The sequence below is a fragment of the Alosa alosa genome, chromosome 20 (assembly GCF_017589495.1).
Source record: "Alosa alosa isolate M-15738 ecotype Scorff River chromosome 20, AALO_Geno_1.1, whole genome shotgun sequence".
Lineage (NCBI taxonomy): Eukaryota > Metazoa > Chordata > Actinopteri > Clupeiformes > Clupeidae > Alosa > Alosa alosa.
The window spans coordinates 14,803,757-14,826,378 of record NC_063208.1 but is presented as its reverse complement, the minus strand read 5'-3'; the positions used below and the strand labels follow the sequence as shown (position 1 = coordinate 14,826,378).

Sequence of the window (22,622 nt, the reverse complement as noted above, 5' to 3'; positions counted from 1 at the left end):
AAGGTGGGTATGAGGTATGAGAGAAGTGGACGAAGGAGAACAATGCTGTTTGTGTTTGTGAGTCTTGCAGACTCGCAGGGCTACAAATGCATTCTTGTACAACACTGATCTAAGATAGACTGAATCAATAATGCAGATGCTCTGCTTTTAGTAAACAACTTGTGAGATTGCCAAGAGAAATGTGTCTTCTTTCAGTGTAGAACAATGCAACCTGCATCCAAATACTTCTTCAGATCTATTTAAAACTTCAACATTTAACAGCAGAAGAATAAAACTGTAATTAAATGTCTTCAGGGCAAAGTAAGTACATTATTAACTTTAGAGATAGAGACCCAGCAAACACATGTCAATCAACACATGTCTGGGCCACAAAAAAGATAACAAGTACATAAGTAATCGATCTAAACAAAAATAGACAAATAAAGAGGTTGTGACTGACCAGGTCCGGTGGGGACGGATTGTCCAGTTCAGACTCGTAGGAGCTGCCAAAGTAGAGCCTCCACATGTTGGGGCGGGGTACCTCAGGGGGCATGTCGCCGCTGGGGTCGAGCAGGACCACAGGTGGGTCCAGCACGCCATCGCCCTCTCCGGCCGAGTCGTCTGACCCGCTACTGTGGTTCAGGAAGATCATGGAGGAGAGGCTGCCGTCACTGTCTGACCCCGAGCCCAGCTCCTAGTGGGGAACAGAGGGGGTGAGAAAAGAATGTGTGTGTGTGTGTGTGGGTGGGTGTGTGCGTGTGTGTGTGTGGGTGGGTGTGTGCATGTGTGTGTGTGTGTGTGTGTGTGTGTGTGTGTGTGTGTGTGTGTGTGTGCATGGTTTTGGCATGTGTTATATATACTGGACACCTAAATTTCCCTCGAGATCAATAATACATCCATCTATCCGTCGGTCCGTCCATCCATCCATCCATCCATCCATCCATCCATCTGTCCATCAATTTGTCCATTCATACATCCATCCATCCATCTATCTAGACAGTGTGTTATACCCAGTTCTGGGGGCTCACATGCAGTAGGCTGGCCCCAGGACTGGAATGGATGGCCTCCAGTTGGGCATTGTACAGAAGAGCCTTCAGGTCAGCCCCCGTGAACAAGTCCGTCGCTGTCGCCAGTTCCTCCAGGTCCGTGTCCGCGGCCATCGGCAGCGCTCGCGTCAGAGCCCGGAGGATCTCCAAACGGGCCTCCTGGAACCAACACCACCACCACACAGAGGTCTTTCAATCACAACTTTATAAGCAAGCTTTGACGTATAGAAGACTTGTAGAATAAATATGGTTATAGCAACCATACAAAAGGTTATGTAATGAGGAACACAAGAATTGCAGCAGGTGACCGTAACCTCAACCACTTTGTCTGATCTATCATACAAAATAAACAAATAAACCTGCATTAGTTTGTGCTTGGTGGACACTGACCTGGTCCGGTGGAGGACAGTATAGGGATTTATCTAAGCGCCCTGGTCTTAGCAGGGCTGGGTCAATCAGGTCAGGACGACTGGTGGCAGCCAACACGTACACACCTGCAGTCAGAACACAGGTTGTAAGTGGCACAATCCAAGCAATTTTATATTAGAATATGAGGATCAGGATTATGGAGGATATACACTAAAGGAATATGGTGATCCAAGTTCCATAGGCTCTGCAAATTGCCTTGAGACGCCATTAAAAAAATTAATTAAATTGAAAATCTCTCAGTCCACTTAAATTTGTAAAGAGCCCTTACACTAACAGCTTACAAAAAGTATAGCAACGAGTATGTTCATAATTCACTTTAGAGTATACTTTATGACCACCCCACTCTATGTTATACTGTACTAGCTGGTGTGGTCTTAGATTACTCTCTTGAAAACTCCTACACATCAAACGTTAATCCCTACACTCATTAACATAAGCTATTTGAAAGCATAGATTCTTTGTGGATAAGTACATGCTTGTGTGTGCAACATACAGTATGTGTGTATGCCTGTGTATGTAAACAATATGACGGGTATGTGTGTAAACACGTATGCGTAGTCATCCATACCCTCCAGACCCTCCACTCCGTCCAGCTGTGTGAGCAGCTGGTTGACCACGCGGTCGGTGACCCCCGTGCTGTCATGGCCTCGGCGGGGGGCCAGCGAGTCAAACTCGTCGAAGAAGAGGATGCATGGCTTGGCGGCCTGGGCTCTGTAAGAGGCAAGGACAACGTTGTGCGATCAGCCATCAGGGTCTGACTCCTCCCTCCTCCTCTGCTCTCACACAACCCAAACCTCACACATGGCCAAGGGGATACCACAGTCATGGGCTCTCGTACCATACAGTATCTCCACTGATAAGATTACACTGTAACGTTACTCATCTTTTAAAACTTACTCAAAGTTTCAAAGTCTACAGTTACAGATAATTATAACGATAACTAAAAGTCAGATTCAAGATCCTTTAACACAGTGGTTCCTTGTTGGTGGAATGAGTTGCCCAGTGCTCTCCGTTCCTGTGATACAGTAGTTTTGGGCCTTTCAAGAGGGGTCTAAACTAAAGGCATATCTGTTCAACATGCACTTAGTTTATTATTGACATTGTTGCTTATTATTGTTGATATTCTCCTCAATGTAGTCTTACCAACTTTTTAAATTGTTTACTATTAAATTTAACTTTGTATTATTGTTATTTGTATCGCTTTGCACAAAAGCGTCTGCTAAATACCATAACCATAACCACGACCATAAAAGTGGCCGTGATTTATATCGTTCTTTATGTCGTTATTGTTACAGTTTATGTGTGGACGTTGCCATTTAAATGAGCTAGATCAATACCTTTTTGCCGTTATCATTAAAGTTAACATTCTTGGTGTGAACGGCCATTAAGGCAGAAATAAACAAGTGAAGGGACCGAGTATCTAAATCACACACAGTCTCGCAGTCAAGGACAGGGGAGAGAGCAAGCTCTCAGTGCATAAAAGAGCAGACTGACCTTTGAAACACATCCCGGACGGCCTGCTCGCTTGCTCCTATGTACTTACTGAGAAGTTCAGGACCCTGTCCAAGTCAGAGGGGGAGAGAGAACGAAAGAGAGAGAGAGAGGGAGAGAAAGAGAGTTAGTTCATAAAAACACCTTGAGCAGATTATAGCTTTGTGCGCCATGGAGTTATCATAAACTCTCCCACCCAAACGCAATTACATTTCGTTGATATTAACGGTGCCAGGTGGCAAATGAATCCATTCATCATGGCTCTTCTATCTCGCCTTTATTTGGCGACTGCCTTCCCCCCTGCAGTGCAGCAGATCAGAAAAAGCCACAGAAATGGTCTGAGTGGTGAAGCCAGGTGCGCTTTACTGTAAATGCTGATGAGGTTCATAACAGCCACTTTTATGAATACAAACTCAAAGAAATATATTCTGACTATCATACAGGTTTCTGCTTTTACTCTTTAAAGCACTGTGGTGTAAAAGCTACTTTGATGTATCTTGTTTTACTCTTAAGTTGAGGTTTCTAGTTACTGACAATGAAAATGCTTTAACCTGACGATGGTAAAATATTTACTGAAAAGATGATACTTGCGGAATGATATGAAAGACGTGAATCAGAATCACAAAACTCGTTGCCATTGACAGCCGTCATTTTACAGTATACGTGCAGTGGTCATTATACAGATTTAAGGGACCTCCAAACTTTGGGAAGGCCCATTCATGTGAATGGAACATTCTGCAGCACTCTGAAGACCGACAAATGTCTGTCCCAAAAGAATACCATAACAACGTATCCAAGGAAGTCCACAACTTTTACTTCAGTAATTGCTCTAGTGTAAACCGTGGCAGGTTCTGCTCTGAAGCCCAGTGAGTTACCTTAATGCTAATGAAGTTCATGCCACTCTCTTTGGCCACGGCTCCAGCCAAAAGGGTCTTGCCTGTGCCTGGCGCTCCATACAGAAGCAGCCCTGTGCGCTGGCGGATTGGCAGCTTGGAGAACAGGATTGGGTACTGGAGACATAGATAGACAGAGAAAGAGAGAGAGAGAGAGAGAGAGAGAGAGAGAGAGGTGAGAAACTGCAGAAAGATGATGAGACCTTAGGTGAGTCTAAATCAGAAGGGTGTGTGTTTGTGATGTTTTCAACTACAACGTACACATTATCCACAACAAATTACATTCTCCATTTAAGCTGATCTAGAACTTATATTGTTGTTTTTGGTGTTTTGGTGTAGCTTGCCACAACAGACTTGCCACAAAACACTTCTAGAAAACAATTTACAAAATGTTGCTTTTTTTAAAAAACATCACTAGGTTATCACGCAAGCGGTTTTGATAGCCCACTCGGTCGTGCGGACTTCTCCTACCTTGGCGGGCAGTAGGATGGTGTCCATCAGCATCTGGCGTGCCTGACTCAGTCCCCCCACGCTCTCCATGCCAGCCACACCAGGAGACTGGAGCTGAGCACTCCACAGCGAAGGGGGAATGAAGTCCCTTAGAGCGTGCACAAAGTCTGGCCAGGTCACTCGCAGGTCTATCAAGTCAGGCAAGGGAACAGGACAGTCAGAAGTAATATATGGGGGGTAATGCTTGTGAGAAGAGTGCTGTGCTATGCAAAATCAGTCTATTCGAAGAGTACTCAGCACCTCCAGGTTTATCCAGTGCACTGCTGTAGCCCTTGTTGTTGACCACGCTGGCATGCACTGCCCTCTCCAGCAACAGAGACAGGTCCCTTGGCAGATAGCCCTCTGTCTGCTTGGCCACAGCCTCAAGGTCAAGCGTCTCGAGGCAGTCCGGACACAGGCTGCTCTTACTGAGCATGAGAGACCTCAAGATCTCCACTCTCTGGGCCTGAAAGAAAGGAGGTTTCATTTGGTTATGGTTATAGGTACATAGCATTAGCATTAGCATTAGCTTTTATCCAAAACAACTATAAAATAGTAAGCATAGCCAAACACTTGCTAGTACTATAAATCTATTCATGACAATATTACAGGTTTTAGAATGCCATTTTAATTAATGTTGAATTATGGGAAGTGTAGTCTTTTGGGTTACCTGATCTGGGCTCTGGATGTGGGCAAAGCTCTGGAAGAAGTGGGTGCCCTGCACCTCTCTGAGGGATGGGTGCAAGGAGTCCTCACTCTGGGCAGTGACAACCAGGGCAACCAGACTGCCCCGCTCAATAACATCATCCACAACATCTTTCAGACCTGTGAGACAATACACAGAGTTGGGCATTCTCTTATTCAGACCTGGCTAGAACAGCAGTAATAGTGAGTAGAGTGTAAGTACAGTAATGATAATGAGTGTGAATATCCCTGTAGTGTCCAAGGTCTGAAAAAATGAATGTCCATTTGCCAGTGATTCTAATAATAAAATAACTTTCTCATACAAGGGGTCAGAATTGATATAAACGTGTTGTGTTTTTCTAAATAAATATAGTCATACTTTGGGCGATGTGCAGATGTAGCAAAGCCTCTGGGCCATGCTCGTGCTCTGGAGAAGCAGCAGCCGCAGACAGCAGGTCTAGATCATCCAAGAGGACCACTGAGGGCTGTCTCCACACTGCCTGCTCAAAAATCTCCTCCAGCCTTTGTCTAACAGTCTCAGCTCGCTTTCCTGAGTGGACGGAGAAAGACATTACATTTTATAGATCCAATGTCATAGATCAAACACCCATGTTAAAACCGTTGAACAGATTACAGATTAATCACAGAAGAAATTAATAAATGCCTGACCTTTCAACATCTTACAATCCACTACTTCAATGTGAGCATCTAAGTCATCTACAGCTTTCCGGCAGAGTGCTTTGGATAAAGAAGACTTTCCACTTCCCTGTAGATTGAAAAATGAAACATTTTTAGTGAGATTTCACTAATGGACTCCAACTCCATATGGACTAATGGACTCCAACTTAACTCCAAATGGACACATACATGGGCATGTCATATATTTCTTAAAATATATTTAACAAATACCTTTCAGTGTGGTGAATGCTGATGCTAAGAAAAACACTAATCTCTGATGTCAGAGGTCAAAGGTTACCTTGGCTCCGGTGATGAGCAGGGCTCCACTCCGCAGCCCAACCCCAGAGGCCACCAGCTCCCGGGACAGCAGGCCTCCCATCAGGCTGTGCGAGAGGTGCTCAAACGCCAACGCGCTCATCTCAGCCACAGCCCTGTTCAAGAGAGGAGGAGACAACCACAGCAAGACAACCGTGAGTAAACACTATTCAATCAGTGAGTTAAGCATTCAAGTCAAGTCAAGTCAAGTTTTATTTATATAGCGCATTTCATACACAGAGGTCATTCAATGTGCTTTACATAAACAAAACCAAACAATAATAACAAGTAAAAGCATAGAAGGGCAAAATAGTCAAAGAATAGTTAAAAGGTAAAGATCATTATAAAAAGAAATAGAAAGAAAACATAAAACACAAGGTAAAATAATTTAAAAATAAAGAATAATTAGTAAGCAAAAAAACAAAGGCAAAAGTAGTAAAAAAGTAATAAAAGACAAAGTAGAATAATTATCAAGGCAGATTCAGAATTTGTAACTCGGCATTCAGTGCTATTCCTTTACCAGAGGGGAGATGATTCATTGGTTTTATTTTAGCTTTGTATACCATTGCATTCAATGTGCCAAGGGCTGCCTGTTTTATCAGCGGGTGAATATAGTTATTTTCAGTCCCTAAAAATAAAGTTGTGGCTATGGTGGTGATATTCTTTCTTACCCAAGACAACTGAGGGAGGGGAAATCCTCATGAATTTCCTCTGAATCCTTCACAGGATCAGACGAGCCTGGACTCACTGGCTCTAGGACGACCTAGATGAGAACATTAGAGCATCAATCAATGTTGATTATTACCAATTAATTAAATAATGATCAATCAATTACTTTACAAAGTATTGTTAAAATGAAGCACCTGAACCCAAACCATTAACAAATGTAATTACAACCTGTAGCGATTACAGAGAAAAACCAGGTACCAGGAAGTGTAATACCTGTATATCTTTCTTTTGAAGTAAACTTGTTAATAGGAAAAGCTCATCTGTATGCTTCTCAGAGGGCTCTGGTTTCAACACAGCCAAGGCAAACTCTGACTTTCCTGAGGAAACACAGTAAAATATTTTATTTTATTGTTTTTTTAAGCTTCTTGTTATTGCATTATTTGCTGCTGTAACACTGCAAATTTCCCCGCCTTGGCTCTGGGAGTGCAGCCACAGACACAAGTTAGGCATCAGGTCATATGTAAGACAAAGCTCTATTATATATGATTTGTTCTCACGTCAAATCATATGGCACATTCAGTGTTATTTTCCTGTTAATGTTGTTTACTTTGTGAGGAGGCAGAATGTGCTAGTCTGAAGGACGCACCTTCTCCGTTTGGCAGGAGGATGAAGCTGGAGCGACTGGTCAGGCAGGCCAGCGGCTGGTGGCTCTGGGAGTGCAGCCACTCCAGGAAGCCAGTGCGGACCTCCTCCTCTCCCACAGTCTGGGGCTGCAAAAAGGGCATAAAATGCAAGTGAGTGAAAAAAGACGCAACATTCTTGTACACCTGAATAAACATGGAGAAGAAAACATTTACCAATACTACAGTGACAAGGAAGGGTCACAGGTCAATTATTTTACTTTTTCGGCACATAAAACTTCTTTCTTGTTCTGATTCCACATTAGTCCTTGAAAATGCCATGTTTTTATTAAATGACCATCAATGACCAATGATGACCATTAACAGTAAATCTGTGTGATAGGAGAAAATATTACCATTGCCTGTACTGGCTGCAACCTGACAGATAAGGCCACTCTTGGAGTTGACTTCACAGGCCTCAATCGCACAGCTGAATGGAGGTCTATTTTCAACCTGCTCCTCAAAGCCTTTGGAATCTGAAGTGAATAAAGCATATTCAAGTGCATGATTGAGAGGGAAATGGTCACTGCAGTCTTCCTCTACAAGTTAGGGGGATAAGAAATGTGCTCACAACTCACCCACAACCTCCCACTGTGGAGCTCCCCCCTTTGAAAGGACACCTGGTCATCAAGGTCTCCAAGGTGACACTTCACCCTGACCAGAACCAAATCAGTGTCCTGATCCTCCACATCCCCACTGGATTTGACTTCGCTCTTGCTCTTTTCCATGGCCTGCTTGGCCTTCTCTCTTGCTTCCTTTGGAGAGGCCACCTTGGAGAGTTTCCCATACGTTATTTCAGGCTGTCTACTGCTGAGGTACTGCACCTCGTGCTGGGCCAACGGCAACATGTGGACCTCACCGTAAATGGCACCCAGGTGACTGGCAAAACGAGGAGGAGTTCTGCACACTCTCAACACACAGTCACTGAAGACAGTGAGGATCGTGGGAACAGGTGGAGCGTCCTTAGCATCACAGCCCCCTGTGAACACGTATCTCAACAGGCTTTTAAAATCTGCTATTCCACCCCACTGCTGCTGGTTCAGGTGGCTCTGGCTAACGTCCAGCTGGTCACCTGGAGACTCTTGAGATATGCTGCCTGTGGAGGTGAACTGATCAGAGGTTTGATGAGGTGTGTGGAGACTATGGCTTGGGTTCAGGTGTGCTGACCCCATAGGGGTTCCATGTTCTCCACTCCTCATTTTGGGAGAGACCATCAACTCTGTGAACTGCTCCAGTCGACCATAAGGCACACTTGGTGACAAGGAGGCTGATAAAGAAAAAGGAATAAGAAGCTTTCAAGCATGTCTCCAAGAACCAGATTCTTGACACACATACAGTACATGGTGCACATTATTCAAACTCAATAACACAATAACTCTCAATATACAAACCTATTTTGATGTATATAAGCATTCGCTGGTCCACCCACACAGGAAAAACAGCATCTTCATACACCACTCGGATCTGATCAAGCAACTGGTGTTCCAGTGCCATACTGTGAAGCTCCTACATAAAAAAGTCATTCACAAAACAAAATTGGAACTATATATAGCCTACGTATTATTAAGAAGACATTTTCAAAATCAGAAACACAATACTTGTGATTTCTGAGGCGCATGAACACCTGACACACTGAAACGGTATACCTACCAGGATTTCCCAGTCATCCGAGGAAAGCGGCTCCACAAACACCTGATGCACCGACTGCACATTTTGACAAGGTCGCAGAAAACCCTAGAAGACCAACATAGAGTTTCCAAATGATGGAGGAATAAGGGTAACGTGTCAGGGTAAGACTATTCTGCAGACACACAAATCTGCAAGTTGAAATCTCTTTGGTAGTAAGTTCCAAGTTACCTGCTCTCCCTCTTTAAGTCCAAGTTTCTCCGCCAGTTGACGACTTAGCTCGACAGGATTGTCTTGTGCTGTCGTGTGTCTGCCCCTTGTCCAGCTAATAAAAACGGGGGGACTGCCATCCCAGGACAGCTCTAGGATCTGATTCTGCTTTGAGTAATGAGATGGTGCAATAACATAAGGTGGACTTGTGTGTATCGTTTGATACTTTGTGTTACTTTGCGTTAATTCAAGGAAAAGGAATTGTTTTACTAAGTAAACAAATGACAACTTGATGTTTGTAGCAGTTAACGTTACCTCAAGCAATGATAGTTTTGTGATCAAATTCGGTGGCAAATGCAGGAAACAGTTTTTCGCGTTGTTAAATACCACTGTGACGGGTTGAATCCCATGACTGCCCAACATTACTTCGCTTGATGCTGAAGTTTCACTATGATTTCCATAAATATATGAAGTTAGTGGTTTGGATTTCCTAGCTGATGTTTCCAGTTAGCCTAATAGTAGCATGGTCCGAAGAATGACAGCTTGATGAAGACCGCGGCAGTCATTCTCAATCGCACATGTTCTTTACATCATCGATATTCATTTAAAACGACAACATATTTTCTCTCAGCTATTTTATCTAATCGTTGTCATTACTTTGCATTAGTATTACACAATTAATATTATTAACTTAAACATCTAAGGTTAACACTGCCATCTGCTATACAACTCTGCTGTTGATTGGAGGATAAAAATCGCGCACATCTTGTTTGATTAGTTCACACTATTTCCGGTCTATGGGTATTGTTGTTGTTGAGAAAACATGGCGACCTCCTCCTCCAAGCAGGTTTCAGTTTGGGACGGTCCGAAAGTGTATAAACACCATGAACAACAATCTGTTTGTCACACACGACCAAAGTACAGAGATGGAAGGAGACCGAAGGCTGTGAAGGTGAGTGTATATATATCACCACAGAAAGCTAAGCAGCTTGTTTGAAAATAAAGCGAGCAGAGAGATATAGTGTAGGCTGGCTAGCTGCCTTGCTAATATTGACAAACGTTCGAACGTCTATTATTGAAACCGTTCATATTTGTCTCTTTATCTAGGTATACACTATCAATCTTGAATCCCGCTACTTACTGGTGCAAGGGGTGCCAGCGATTGGTGTGATGACAGAGTTGGTGCAGCTTCTCGCGCTGTATGGAGCTATAGAAGAGTATCGTGTGCTTGACGAATATCCTGCCGAAGAGTTCACTGAAGTGTTTCTCTTCAAATTTCAAAAGCTCACAAGTGCGAGGTGAGCGGGACTTTCGAAAGCTTTTGTGCAGCTCCAAGCCATGCAGTTTTGTAATCACGTCAGTTGTTTCTCTCTCAGGGCAGCTAAACGAAACACTGATGAGAAGAGCTTTTATGGAGGGTTACTGCACGTGTGTTACGCTCCTGAGTATGAGACTGTGGAGGATACCAGGCAGAAATTACAGGACAGAAGGAGATACGTGAACAGAGTGGCTCAAAGCAAAGGTAACACAGACAGTTTGCGTTGCATCCTTCTAAGTACATAGACATCTCTGATACCTTAAATGTCACTATTAAGTCTCTGTTCTCTCTTTGCAGAAAAGGAACGTGAGCCAAAAAGTGAAGAGAGCAGGCCACTTGCTACACCAGGAAGGACCGATTCACAGGAGACATGTGAAGAGCCGGTATCACAGAATGTTCCAAAGGAGAGGAGTTCAAGCTACAGAGACCATTACCAAGGATTTCCTTTGCTTCCTTTGCCCCCTCAAGAGAAGCTCCTGTGCTACCCGCCATATTCTGGTCAATTGCAGCAGGGGAGGGAGTTACCCACAGAGGACAAAATGGGCTCCTTGCACCACTACATTGATCCCAGCAAAGACCCTAAACTCCATGTGGCTCAACGAGAACGGGAGACAAACAGCAGACCGATCAAGAAAGCATCTTCACATGTACGATTTTTACCAAGACCTACTCACTTAGACAGTAGGAAACGCAAAGCAGAGATGACAATCAGTCAGTCATTAATGGGTATCAGTGATGAAGGTGGACGTATTATCGGACCCCAGTTACCGGAAATGCCAAAGACAGACTTACAAGATGCTTCTTTAAACATTACAGCCAACATAATAAGGACCACAATGTCGACGGTAAGAGAATTGCATTGCTATATTAGAGACATGCAATATAATGTTGATAATATATATGATTGAAAGTAGGTTTATAGTTTGTTAAAGTGAAATTGCAAAATGTGTGGTTGACCAACTTCATGTGAGAGTACAGTTATTATATAGCTGCAAGGTGGTGAAGACAAGATTCATTGCTGCGTCCTATGAGCTGTTATTACTGTCGATCATTAATAGACCTCTTCATTATACCATGCATAGTCACTGTCTACAAAAAATGAATCCTGTTTTGTAGCCCAATTATTTGGTAGTATAGTAATGTATGTATCCAACCAGAAGATTCCGATTCGCAGAGCAATGATAATCACTCTATTCTGACTTATGCAGGTTTGTGCAACCAAATAACAAATTGGTCAAATAAGGGAGACATTTTGTTTTCTCACATCTGGAGGCATAGCCACTTTAGTGATGGCAAATGTATTTCCTTCTGTTTCAGATTGCCTCAGTTCCAGAACTAAAGCCACCAGAGAAAAAGGCAGTTACTGCTAAGCCAAGGCGAAGAATTTAACCACACCATTCCTCTCTATTTCTGCTGGAATCCAGCAAAGTTTAATGTTGTTGTAATAAAATAAACGTGTTGAAAAATAAATCACTTTAATTGTGTGCTTGTATAATTGCCATGACATTCAGTACATCAATTTCAGATACAAAAATATGTTGTCAGTGTTCAAGAGGTTCCTGGAATGCATGCTGCTCAAATGCCTGTATACTCTGCATAAAAAAGGGAAAAAAAGCATTTATTTATTTATTTATTTATTTACAGGCATTAAAGCTTTATAGTAAATGCATTCATGAGTCTGAATAAGATTACCTTTGCATCTGGGAGACATGTTCCAAAAGCTTCTAAGAGTAAGTTTTCCTCTCTCACTGCCTTGTCAAAGTCTGCAAAGGACAGTCTGCCGTCATGGTCACGGTCCTATAGGTGAAAGTTTCATTTAGCGACACATTTTTGCCACATAAAGGGCCCTCATTTAAATGTTGGGCAAAGTCAACAAGCAAAGTCCTTGCACATGACATATAGCTATCATGTGGCAGGTGGGACCACTGAGCTGACTCCTTAATGCAGTTGGCCCATGCCTTTAAATTATAAAAATTGATTTTGCTTTGTTATCAAATTTGCTTTAGTTAGGCTTTAGACTTTTTAACCCATCATTCAAATTAGGGCTCAAAGACTTAAGCGTTTATGACACTTTATCAAATTTGGTTATTTGACAGAAGATTTGGTTTAGTATGCATTTGACTTGCCATTTTCTTGACAGTGATCTCGACTAGGTCCTTGATTCCTTCATCAGGGTCTTCCTCTGTTGGTTGTCTAATTAAGCTGTTTTTAAGCATGTGAAACATCTCCTCTCGTGAAATGTATCCATCACCATTGAGATCATAAACATCAAAGCAATCTAAGAATTTAACAGAAAATATATGCAGTGTGTGAAAACAGTATGCAGTGAAATGGTGATCACTTGTGCTGAAACTTGTCAATGCTAATGATAGTTACTTGGTTGCTGAAACATGTCAAAGCCATTTGAACTTACATTTAATTTTTTCATCCAGGGTGCCACGTAGAAAGACGGACAATCCCTCAATCCATTCTTTGACACTGACGTAACTGTCATTGTCCTTGTCAAATGCTCGGAAGACTATTCAAAGAAAAGGAGGCTTTATTAATTAAATACAGGACAATTCATAGTCTACACATTTATTGAAAGTCAAGCATAAATCTTTGAAAATCCATGAATACTATCAAAGACTGGATAGATTTGGAGAAAGAGCACATCTGGTTGTCTTTGCTCATATTTAGCACATAATTGCACGCAGCCTATTTCAAATTAGCTATAGGCTTATCTGGCCTTGACTAACTGATCCGATTTTGGTGTTAATTCGGTCATTCTAATATGTAGCCTACCTCTGTCCATGATCATGTCGTCAGTCATGCCAAATGTTTTGTGGAGTACGTTCCTGAATTTGCCTCGATCCAGTCCATTTCCTACTCGCCTTTCAGTTTGGTCTCCAATCAGACCATTGAACAGTCTGATCAGACATTCTGCTTCTGTCTTGTTAACTGCAACAACAACACAAAAAAAGGCAGGAAGAAAAAAGTTGTTAGAAGTAAGTCATGGTCATAGCTCAGTCTTCCTTTAAAAACATCCTTATTGCATCACAACTCATTTGATCAAATTATTTGTGAATATGATTAAGTCTAGCCTAACAAATTTAATCATCTTATAGAATTGTTTCTATCATCATCCTGCATTCCATCGCCAACCCATGAAATATGAGTTACTGATGCTAAATGGTGGTTTACAGTTCAAGAAAGGGTGTAATTTATTATTATTATAGATTATTAATATTATTAAATTATTATTATATTATTATTATTATTATTTGTATTATTATTTACAGAAACCGAAGGAATTATCCCAGTTTCACTTGACAGTTCACTTATCAAGAGATTAATCTGGCCTGGATGCTTATTTCATTCGATGAGTATAATGTTGTAATCTGATGAATCTGTAAACGCAGTTACTAAAGTCCAAAATAGAAATGTTAACTAAAGAACTCAGTTCGACAAAAAGGGCCTAGGTTAAACTTTCAGCTGAATAGAAATGTAGCCAATTGGAAGTTAGGCACTCATTATTCATAGATCAAGGTTGTCAAACTTTTGGCACATAATAGAATAGTCTGCACTTAACATTTTGAATGAGCATAAATATATTTTGTAATAGCCCAAAACAACAACATTGCTTATCTATGCTATGGTTTCCTGTGTAGCTTCTAGCCTAGTTGACTGCGACCAAAATGTAGCTAGGCTAACGTTATGCATTGCAAAACCTATCTAATGCTCATCTAACGTTACAAGGAAACACTATTTAAATCTGACCGAAATGACTTACTTACAGCGTTTCACTTGCTTGGAGAGCGTTTCAGCGAGATTCTGAATTAATTTCCTGTTCATGGCAGACATTTCTGACATTGTAACTAGCAGTTTTTGTTCAACTTTTACAAAAGAAATTCTACAAAGTGATGTAGGGTCTACTGTGTACACGTTGCTATAGCAACAGATCATGTCTAGGGAAAGTAGTCGAGGCCCGATAGAGGTCTGGCCATAGACTGTACAGTCTATGGGTCTGGCTGACTGCAAGTAATGTGGCAAAAGGTTATATTGTCTACTCTTTGGCAAAAAAAGCGCACCCTACAGAAAAAAATAGTGTTTGCAAGCAACAAATTGATCTAGATTGTGCATCTCTAATTACAATTTGGGCTTAATGCATGTTTATGCATCCTAGACTTAGACTATGTTAATTCTTAGCAGTTTTAAAATTCACTTATGATTTTCAATAAACAGCGCATTAGGGTTGTTGACGTTTTAGGCCGAAAAAAAGTTTTTGCAAAAGAAAGTTCAGATTTTAGGCATGGAAATCACTTAGTCCTGTTGTACTGACCCTTCCATTCCCAAAAATATGTATGGTCTTTTAGATTTTGTGTTGAAATTCATATTTATCTACTAATTAGTTGTGGTAGTAACTAAAATTGTCATATGGTGTGACATGAAAGTTATTGTTTGTAAAATTATAATAGGGTATTTTGTTTTTAATGTGAGCAATGTATTATAATCTTCTATCATTACTTCATCAAGATCTAGCATTTCCTTGTGCAAATTTATTACATTTTACAGTATATTTCTTCATCAATACACAGAGTAAGGCATATGTCCTCAATCTTTCAATAAACGTCATATTCATTTTGACATACCTTGATATAAAAGAAAGAAAATGCTTGTGACTTTTGCTGACCCTATTTTCTATCTGTTCCATTGAGATTTGTATGATTTAGACCCCAAAAGCCTTTTTATTTTCATAATTTCTTGATGTCACACCAAATGATATGGTGTCACGCCATATGATAAATAACACCACAAAACAATCTGTTAATACAAAAATGTGTATTATATGCATTTCACAAGCAACAAAAGACAGTTTAAGACAGGTATATCATGTAAAGGTTCACTTTCAGAAATCACAACTATGCAAAACAGAATGCCACCAAATATTGTATAGCGCTTGGAGTTTTTCTCTTCTCAATGGTGGGCTTCAATCTGAATGTTTGTAGTTCCCCTTTGAGTTTATTCTCTTTATATCTGTTAAAAGACAAATTCAACAATTTATTCAGATAATTTAAAACGTTTTCCTGCATTATAATCAGATTAAATTGTTGCAATTACTTATAGTGCTAAAGACAACATTAATATTACTGTTTTTTTTACTACTATTGATATTTAGAATGTCAAATACTGTATGTATGTTTTGTATCCAAGGCTGTAGAGTTAGTGAGTGAGTGTGTGTGGGGGTGATTTCTGTGTTTTATGTGTGTGTGATTCGCAATACATGCAATAGTTGCACATCTTAAATAATACATGTTAAATCATGTTAAATATGTCAACATATATATTATACTTAATTATGAGTTAAACATATGTATGAAAAAACATTATTTATGCAGGAAAATGCAGTTTCTATCATACAGTGTGACAAATAAATCATATGGTGTGACGAGAAAACCCGGTCACACTATATGATATGGGGTCACACCATATGAGGTTTCATGTACTTAGCATGACGTGTAAGCAATGTGCTAACATCCTAAAAACATGCTAACTGCAATATGACAATATAGTTTTAAAGGTAATACTGACTGAAAAGTAATTTTATTTGGGCATTGTTGCGTAAAATGCGTCACACCAAAAGACAATGCAAAAGGGAACTGAAGCAGGAGTGCTGGATATACTTGATTTTTTTGAAAACATGAAGAGAGAAAACTCACCTTGTAACTTTCAGTGTCCTTCTGAGGTGTTGTTCTTCCTCCTGAAAGAAGGAGGACCCCTACTCCCCAAAGGTCTCCAAACAATTGCCCATTTAAAAAAAGTAATATGGCGTCACACTATGATATCCATTTCTGGGACAAAGTGTTTTAGTTAAGGGTGGCTTCACAATGTTATGCCTGAACTTTTAGTCAAGCAGAGACACACATAGGCATCTGGGTTATCAATATATGATTGAATAAACAGAAAATTAATTCATTTTCTTGTTTTTATTCAAAATCAAAATTTGTGAAATGTGACTGGGACAGTCACGCCATATGAGCTTTTTCTGGTTTGGCTGAAAATTGTGAAAAACTGGAAGATTAATCCCATGAATGCTCTGTATGTTCATATAAACCAGCATTTTCTGAACAAATATCACCATAGTCATCTTTGACACATTGGACCAACCAAAAAAAAGCCATGTCATGTCAACCACCCATTAACATTTAAATGAACAGTTTACGTTTTAAAGGAAAGGCGTATTGTCTACAAAAATACAAATATTATAGTTATTTACCGTTTGTAAATAACAATAACCATAAACATATACAAACCACAAGCAGGGATGGATTACTGCACGGGCCTACCGGGCCCAGGCCCCCAAGAGATCAGGGGGCCCTGAAGCCCAAGCCTTTGCATGGAATCATTGCAATATCAATATCAACAAATCAGGATGTAGGCTATGAATCTGATTGAATTTAGTATTGGCCATCCCTAAAATGCACCAGAATACAGGAAATCACATCAAACAAATTAAAAACCAACCCCCCCCCCATATACGACAATAAGTGGGGGGGCCTTAATACATCTGGGCTCAGGGGCCCAACAGTTCATAATCCGCCTATGACCACAAGTAGCCTACATAATAATGTTAGGTCCTTATTTTCTAATACCAAATTATGTATAGATAATTGCCTAATATGTAGGCCTGACATCAAATTTAATTCTTTGAACCTTAAGGTGTAACAAAAGCATGCAAAAACACATTCCCACTGATCAGGTGTAAATATATATATATTTTTATTTCCAAGTGTAGATCATACTGCCTTTATTGTTTACTTTACTGTTTTTATTGATGCTTTTCAGGATTTTATGATTTCTGGACTTAATTATTTTATATGGAAATCAAAAAGCTAACACTGAACAGTGAGCAATGAAAGACTGAGCAGTGTGCATCCTAAGCGCTGATGGATGAATCCCACTGATGTGAAGTTCTGCACATGAGACCCATAGCAGTGTTGCTGCATCACAGTAGCTGTATCTCCCTCATGGCAGATGAAGGGATGTTGGTGTCTCCCTTCACACAGCTCATGGAGGTCGGGTCACATTTCCACTTGTACTCACAGCAGTGCTTACCATCTAGGCAGCATTGGCCCTTTGTGTAATACAGAGAAGACCGAGTTAGCAATGCACTTAATGATATGATATGTGGAAAACGTATAGATACTGTACACATCCATGCTGGCAGGTAGCCATATAGACACTGTAGATCAGGGGTGTCAAACATAAGGCCCGGAGGTCAGATCAGGCCTGCCAGCAGCCCCCATACGGCCCCCAAGATGTTTTGGGTAGGAAGGAAAAATTTGAAAGAAAAGATATTCACATGCAGCTATCTTCAGCAATTTATAACGAGCAATTTATGTGATAAATTGATTAAACCTAGCACTACAAACCATCCTCAGGAAAGAAAAGGCCAAAAAACTGACATGGAAGTAGGGTGTATCAAGAAAGAAAGAGCAGGATATGATGTCAGTAGATGATTTGTACTTGTTTGCTAATAAATGGGTATAGTATATCATCAACCAACAATCTGATACCAATGCATAGAAAAGAAATTGAGCATGACGGCCCCCACGAGGTCTCATTCCAACAAATCCGGCCCACTGCCTAATATAAGTTTGACACCACTACTGTAGATGGATTCAGGTGGATAAATATGTGTCCATAAATGCATACATAGATGGATGAATGCACATTTAAGAAATAATGTTTCAGCACAATACTGTATCACTGAAGTCTCTATAGTTTCCTGGCCATTCTGTGGCAGCACAGTGCTCGGGGTGCTTTACCTGCAGGTGCGGGCAGCAACCCCATTCTCCAGTGGGTGACTGGCAGCAGGAGTTGCCGTCGGGGCAGTAGAAACGTCCGTCACAGCGTATGACCTGAGTGGTCAGGGCCACGCTGCCATCTCCAGGGGCCAGCTCCAGTGTGTACCAGGGTACAGGAGCAGCAAAGTCTCTCTGCTGGCGGTATGAAAAACATCTGTTTGTTAACAGCTATTAGGTTATTTTATTCTGTTAGTTATTTAGTGGTCATGGTTAGCAGAGCCTGATACTTAAGACATATTTTTATGAGTTATCAAACCAGTCCACATTTTCATATTAAAGGGCATTTTGTGTTCTGTATATTTATTGTAGTTATATATTTAAATTCAAATATTCCAACACCATTTCAGCTTTTTTTTTTTAAATACCTCATAGCCATCAAATCTGAGGGCAGGCAGCTGGGGAGAGGCGGCTATGCGCAGATAATCTTTCTGGCACTTGTAAGAGCTGCTGTCACAGATGTAGCCACTTGGACAGCAGTGAGCGCCATCCCTACAACAGTGGCCCTAAAAATCAATCAATCCATCAATCAATCAATCAATCAATAAGCCTATATTTCCAATCATTCTAATATTGCTAAACCATATGTTCAATTATGTATGGATTTTGATGGGGTTTTACATAATAGAAATAAGACAGTTGCTATGTGGATTCCATTAATTGAATGGCATACACAGCAGTAGTTGGCAGGAGTAATTTATAATTCTTATATAATAATTATAAAATATCACAAATAGTGTATTTAGCAAGAGTTATAGCCTGTATCAATAGCAAATGAGAAAAATGCTTCACATTTCCACTCACACGTGAATACATGCAGCATGTCCATGTACCAATAGGGCTTAAACAGCATGTTTGACCATCACTGCAGTAATAATCCTCATCACAATGTTGTTTATCAACAGCTGGTGGCCTCTGCTGAATGGCTCTGTGGTTGGACTGAGAAACAGAGAGTTAGAGGACAGTGGTTTTGAGTCCCTTGGTTAATATCTATGAAGATATTCTGTGATGGTGATGATCTGAACTTTTTTGTATTGCTATTAGTTGCAGTGCTAATAGTTGGAAGAGCACGGCACTGGCCAGCAGCCATAAAGACAGAGCAGAGCGTAAGATGTAAGGCTCATGCTTATGAGTTATCAGAGCAGGCCCCTTCCATACCATTTTTAATACAAGCATTTTATGTTGCAAAGTTATTTTTTTACAATTCAAATCCTCCATGACAGTTTGAGTTCTGTATACCTGTTCATCATCAGATCTGACAGCTGGCAGCTGGGGAGTTGCATCTATGCTCAGATCCCCTTTCAGGCACTTGGTAGAGTTTCTGTTACAGTAGAAGCCAAATGGACAGCAGTGAATGCCATCCCTACAGCACTGACCCTAAAAATAAACAAAACGTAATAATGATGATGCTAGCCTAAAGAGATAGGTTTTCAGATTAAGAAGTGATCTGAAGTACCTGATGTGATGGGGAAGTAAATTCCAGGGCTGTGAGAAACATTAGCACTATGACAAACATTGATAATGAGTACATTGAAGCAGAGCGTCAGAGAGACTGTCTGATATTACACCAATCGATCAGTCTGTCTGTCTTGAATTATGTATGAACTATAATGTTTTTTTTACATAAAATACAGAAGGCAATAGCCATGTGGATTTAATTGATTAAAATACACGCAGTGGCAGTTGGCTGGAATTTCTACAATGGTAATTTTATGAATATCAAGTATGTCAAATATCAATATAAGTGTTTTTAACCTGAGGAGTTACAACCACTGCCAAGTCATGTGTCAAAAGTGTCTGCTTAAATTCAGTAATACATACCATACATCGCAAATGAGAATAAGCACTTCACATTTTCACTCACATGTTTGTGTCCACAGCAGCCCCATTTACCAGAGCGGCCTATGCAGCATGTTGTATCATCACTGCAGAAATAGGTGTTGTCACACTTCACCACACCAGCATCTGATGTCTCCTGAATGGCTCTGCTGTCAGACTCAGGAAGAGAGAGCTTGAGGAGAGCGGATTCAGGTTCTTGGGTAGGTGTGTGCTTCAGCCATGCCAGTCTGTACCATGGCATGCTGTCTTTCACACACGACTGAGCTGCACTGCTGCAGTGGTAGCCAGCTGGGCAGCAGTGCAGCTGGTCAGAACAACAGACAGCCTGGGAAATATCATTAAAAAAGGGTTGTCAGTCACAATATACACTTATAATTTCCCTTTAACACCAAGGCCCATTACACCTGTGATGGCACAGTGAGCAATATCTAGGGAAATACATGGTCATCTCATGTTTGTTGTAATTTTGAAATTATTTTGTATTCAGACTACTTTTACACAAAATCTACTTGTTAATACATTCGTTATCATTCTGATGGCCTGGCACAAGTTGCCCACATTTCACTGGCTCCAGTCACTGTCCTCAACTTACAAAGGGATTGTTGCAACAGCCATACCCTCCCTTGGTCAGGCAGCAAGTGTTCCTGTCTGGACACAGACCCCCATCTGGGCAGACTGTTGCAGAGACTAGTCCTACACAGAGGGATGCCAGCACAGCACAGGCCAACATCTGCATCAAAACAAAGACCTTACATGACACAAACCATTTTTGTACTGTGCAATTCAGATAAGATTACTTCAAACTGTTTTACAGTGTGTCTTGTAGTTTGCACACTCTATACATGAATGACCTCAACTGGTTTATATACAGTATGGGGAAAAAAGAGACTTTGCGCCCTAATCGCTGACACATCTCTGGTCAGATAATCGATATTAATATGGCTAGATAATCTGAGTGACAATAATAAAATATAATAATATATAGAGATAACTAAAGCCATCCCTAACAGACATTCAATTTTCCTTGACAATTGACAAATCACAAGACATGAAAAAGAATTTGAGAAAATAAGCAAGCAAAATATAGCATTAGCTAATCGGCATCAATAGCATCATCAAAACTCATCTTACTTTCACAGCAGCCAGACCGTGGTGTTGTACACTCTCCTCTTCTTGACACTTGTTATGCACTACCTGCCCTCCAACCTCAGACTATATCCTTCGGAACTTCCCCTAAGTAAAATAGAAACTGCTGTTATAGCTCCACTCCACGTCAATGATTAGTAGGCATAAGTTAAGTTCTTCTACAGGACAACAAATGACCTTAACATTTAGTTGAATGGGAAACATTTGACTGATGAATTTTGAGCCAAACATGCTTCAATATATGGAAAAGACATTTTGGGAAATAATTTGTGCAACCAATTCTCAGTCAACCAAAGGAACTGTAGGAGACAAAATTGCACATTTAAACAATGTTGGTTGGAGTTTAAATGTCAGTTTCCCATATATAATAGTGCACTCATTTTAGTAAAGAGTGTTAGTTTATTTTACTAAATCATGCACTCAATTTACAAAAAAAAATAAATAAGGGCATTGTTTATGGATCTATTATCTATTCGAGCATCTATACGAGCAGCCCCTGTGCCTCTCTGCCGACAGCGTGAAGAGGACACTTGCTGCTATCAACACCCGTAAAGCAGCAGGCCCAGACAACATCCCAGGTCGTGCGCTGAAGGACTGCGCTGAGGAGCTTAAGGATGTCTTCACAGACATCTTTAACACTTCCCTGAAGCAAGCCATCGTCCCATCATGTTTCAAAGCTGCCACCATCATACCTGTGCCGAAGAAAACTGCTCCATCCTGCTTCAATGATTACCGCTCCGTGGCACTGACACGAAATTCTGAAATTTGCTGACGACACAACTCTGGTGGGTCTCATCACCAAGGGCGACGAGACTCAATACAGGATGGAGGTCAACCTTCTGACCACGTGGTGCAGGGACAACAACCTCCTGCTGAACGTCAGCAAGACCAAGGAGATTGTTGTTGACTTCCGGAGAGGTCACATCCAACACCTGCCACTGACCATCGACGGTGCTGTGGTGGAGAGAGTGAGCAGCACCAAATTCCTGGGGGTGCACATCAGTGAAGACCTCTCCTGGACCACCAACACTGCATCACTGGCGAAGAAAGCTCAGCGCCGCCTGTACTTCCTGCGGAAACTCAGGCGAGCAAGTGCTCCACCAGCCATCATGACCACATTCTACCGAGGCACCATTGAGAGCATCCTCTCCAGCTGTATCGCGGTGTGGGGCGGAAGCTGCACTGAATACAACAGGAAAGCCCTGCAGCGCATAGTGAACACAGCTGGAAGGATTATTGGCGCTTCACTCCCCTCCCTGAAGGACATTTACACCTCCCACCTCACC

At 41.1% G+C, this 22,622-nt stretch overlaps 4 protein-coding genes across 8 annotated transcripts in view; 1 reads left to right on the top strand and 3 right to left on the bottom strand.

The window, feature by feature from the left end:
• pex1 (peroxisomal biogenesis factor 1) overlaps nucleotides 1–9,850 on the bottom strand; it is an 11,768-nt gene extending 1,918 nt beyond the window's left edge. The window contains exons 1-21 of one of the 4 annotated variants that reach the window (XM_048230061.1): nucleotides 9,505–9,850; nucleotides 9,211–9,357; nucleotides 9,004–9,087; nucleotides 8,745–8,859; nucleotides 7,932–8,620; nucleotides 7,710–7,829; nucleotides 7,320–7,443; nucleotides 6,947–7,050; nucleotides 6,676–6,767; nucleotides 5,988–6,120; nucleotides 5,681–5,777; nucleotides 5,391–5,561; nucleotides 4,998–5,152; nucleotides 4,589–4,793; nucleotides 4,310–4,476; nucleotides 3,821–3,955; nucleotides 2,949–3,013; nucleotides 2,023–2,165; nucleotides 1,416–1,519; nucleotides 990–1,184; nucleotides 440–673 (exon numbers count right to left, since the gene is read on the bottom strand). In XM_048230061.1, coding sequence (XP_048086018.1) covers nucleotides 440–673; nucleotides 990–1,184; nucleotides 1,416–1,519; nucleotides 2,023–2,165; nucleotides 2,949–3,013; nucleotides 3,821–3,955; nucleotides 4,310–4,476; nucleotides 4,589–4,793; nucleotides 4,998–5,152; nucleotides 5,391–5,561; nucleotides 5,681–5,777; nucleotides 5,988–6,120; nucleotides 6,676–6,767; nucleotides 6,947–7,050; nucleotides 7,320–7,443; nucleotides 7,710–7,829; nucleotides 7,932–8,620; nucleotides 8,745–8,859; nucleotides 9,004–9,087; nucleotides 9,211–9,357; nucleotides 9,505–9,612 — 3,387 coding nt within the window. In that variant the 5' untranslated portion in view covers nucleotides 9,613–9,850. The remainder of the gene's footprint in view (nucleotides 1–439; nucleotides 674–989; nucleotides 1,185–1,415; nucleotides 1,520–2,022; nucleotides 2,166–2,948; nucleotides 3,014–3,820; nucleotides 3,956–4,309; nucleotides 4,477–4,588; nucleotides 4,794–4,997; nucleotides 5,153–5,390; nucleotides 5,562–5,680; nucleotides 5,778–5,987; nucleotides 6,121–6,675; nucleotides 6,768–6,946; nucleotides 7,051–7,319; nucleotides 7,444–7,709; nucleotides 7,830–7,931; nucleotides 8,621–8,744; nucleotides 8,860–9,003; nucleotides 9,088–9,210; nucleotides 9,358–9,504) is intronic. The other 3 variants (XM_048230063.1, XM_048230062.1, XM_048230064.1) reach the window with 3 other exon arrangements.
• Nucleotides 9,851–9,971: 121 nt separating this feature from the next.
• rbm48 (RNA binding motif protein 48) lies at nucleotides 9,972–11,977 on the top strand. The gene is made up of 5 exons (XM_048230065.1): nucleotides 9,972–10,141; nucleotides 10,297–10,487; nucleotides 10,566–10,711; nucleotides 10,805–11,352; nucleotides 11,825–11,977. Exons 1-5 carry the CDS (start codon nucleotides 10,013–10,015, stop codon nucleotides 11,894–11,896), a joined length of 1,086 nt encoding a protein of 361 aa, XP_048086022.1. The 5' UTR covers nucleotides 9,972–10,012; the 3' UTR covers nucleotides 11,897–11,977.
• efcab1 (EF-hand calcium binding domain 1) lies at nucleotides 11,911–14,430 on the bottom strand. Its single transcript, XM_048230067.1, has 6 exons — nucleotides 14,284–14,430; nucleotides 13,292–13,447; nucleotides 12,921–13,025; nucleotides 12,634–12,785; nucleotides 12,200–12,304; nucleotides 11,911–12,099 (listed from the first exon to the last, which is right to left on the bottom strand). Exons 1-6 carry the CDS (start codon nucleotides 14,357–14,359, stop codon nucleotides 12,049–12,051), a joined length of 645 nt encoding a protein of 214 aa, XP_048086024.1. The 5' UTR covers nucleotides 14,360–14,430; the 3' UTR covers nucleotides 11,911–12,048.
• A 2,812-nt stretch (nucleotides 14,431–17,242) lies between these two features.
• On the bottom strand, nucleotides 17,243–22,089 carry LOC125285608 (progranulin-like). Of its 2 annotated transcripts, none has more exons than XM_048230136.1 (9): nucleotides 22,029–22,089; nucleotides 21,322–21,423; nucleotides 20,783–20,920; nucleotides 20,216–20,515; nucleotides 19,591–19,728; nucleotides 19,156–19,290; nucleotides 18,720–18,857; nucleotides 18,316–18,486; nucleotides 17,243–17,621 (listed from the first exon to the last, which is right to left on the bottom strand). In XM_048230136.1, the coding sequence occupies exons 3-9, from the start codon at nucleotides 20,918–20,920 to the stop codon at nucleotides 17,493–17,495; spliced, it is 1,149 nt and encodes a 382-aa protein (XP_048086093.1). In that variant the 5' UTR covers nucleotides 21,322–21,423; nucleotides 22,029–22,089; the 3' UTR covers nucleotides 17,243–17,492. The 2 variants fall into 2 exon arrangements, with proteins under 2 accessions (XP_048086093.1, XP_048086092.1); XM_048230135.1 differs by having other exon boundaries at nucleotides 18,316–18,489; nucleotides 22,029–22,087.
• Nucleotides 22,090–22,622: the final 533 nt, after the last annotated feature.

Bases quoted from the DNA above. Each gene is read 5' to 3' on its own strand.
- rbm48 (XM_048230065.1), top strand. From the start codon at position 10,013: ATGGCGACCTCCTCCTCCAAGCAGGTTTCAGTTTGGGACGGTCCGAAA. The intron at 10,488-10,565 runs GTGAGCGGGACT...TTTCTCTCTCAG, and splicing joins CAAAAGCTCACAAGTGCGAG to GGCAGCTAAACGAAACACTG. The intron at 10,712-10,804 runs GTAACACAGACA...CTCTCTTTGCAG, and splicing joins CAGAGTGGCTCAAAGCAAAG to AAAAGGAACGTGAGCCAAAA.
- efcab1 (XM_048230067.1), bottom strand. From the start codon at position 14,359: ATGTCAGAAATGTCTGCCATGAACAGGAAATTAATTCAGAATCTCGCT. The intron at 13,448-14,283 runs GTAAGTAAGTCA...TTGTTGTTGCAG, and splicing joins CTCCAAGCAAGTGAAACGCT to TTAACAAGACAGAAGCAGAA. The intron at 13,026-13,291 runs GTAGGCTACATA...TTCTTTGAATAG, and splicing joins CGACATGATCATGGACAGAG to TCTTCCGAGCATTTGACAAG.
- LOC125285608 (XM_048230135.1), bottom strand. From the start codon at position 20,920: ATGTTGGCCTGTGCTGTGCTGGCATCCCTCTGTGTAGGACTAGTCTCT. The intron at 19,291-19,590 runs GTATACAGAACT...TCTGTTTCTCAG, and splicing joins TCAGATCTGATGATGAACAG to TCCAACCACAGAGCCATTCA. The intron at 18,858-19,155 runs GTGAGTGGAAAT...ATTGATTTTTAG, and splicing joins CATGCTGCATGTATTCACGT to GGCCACTGTTGTAGGGATGG.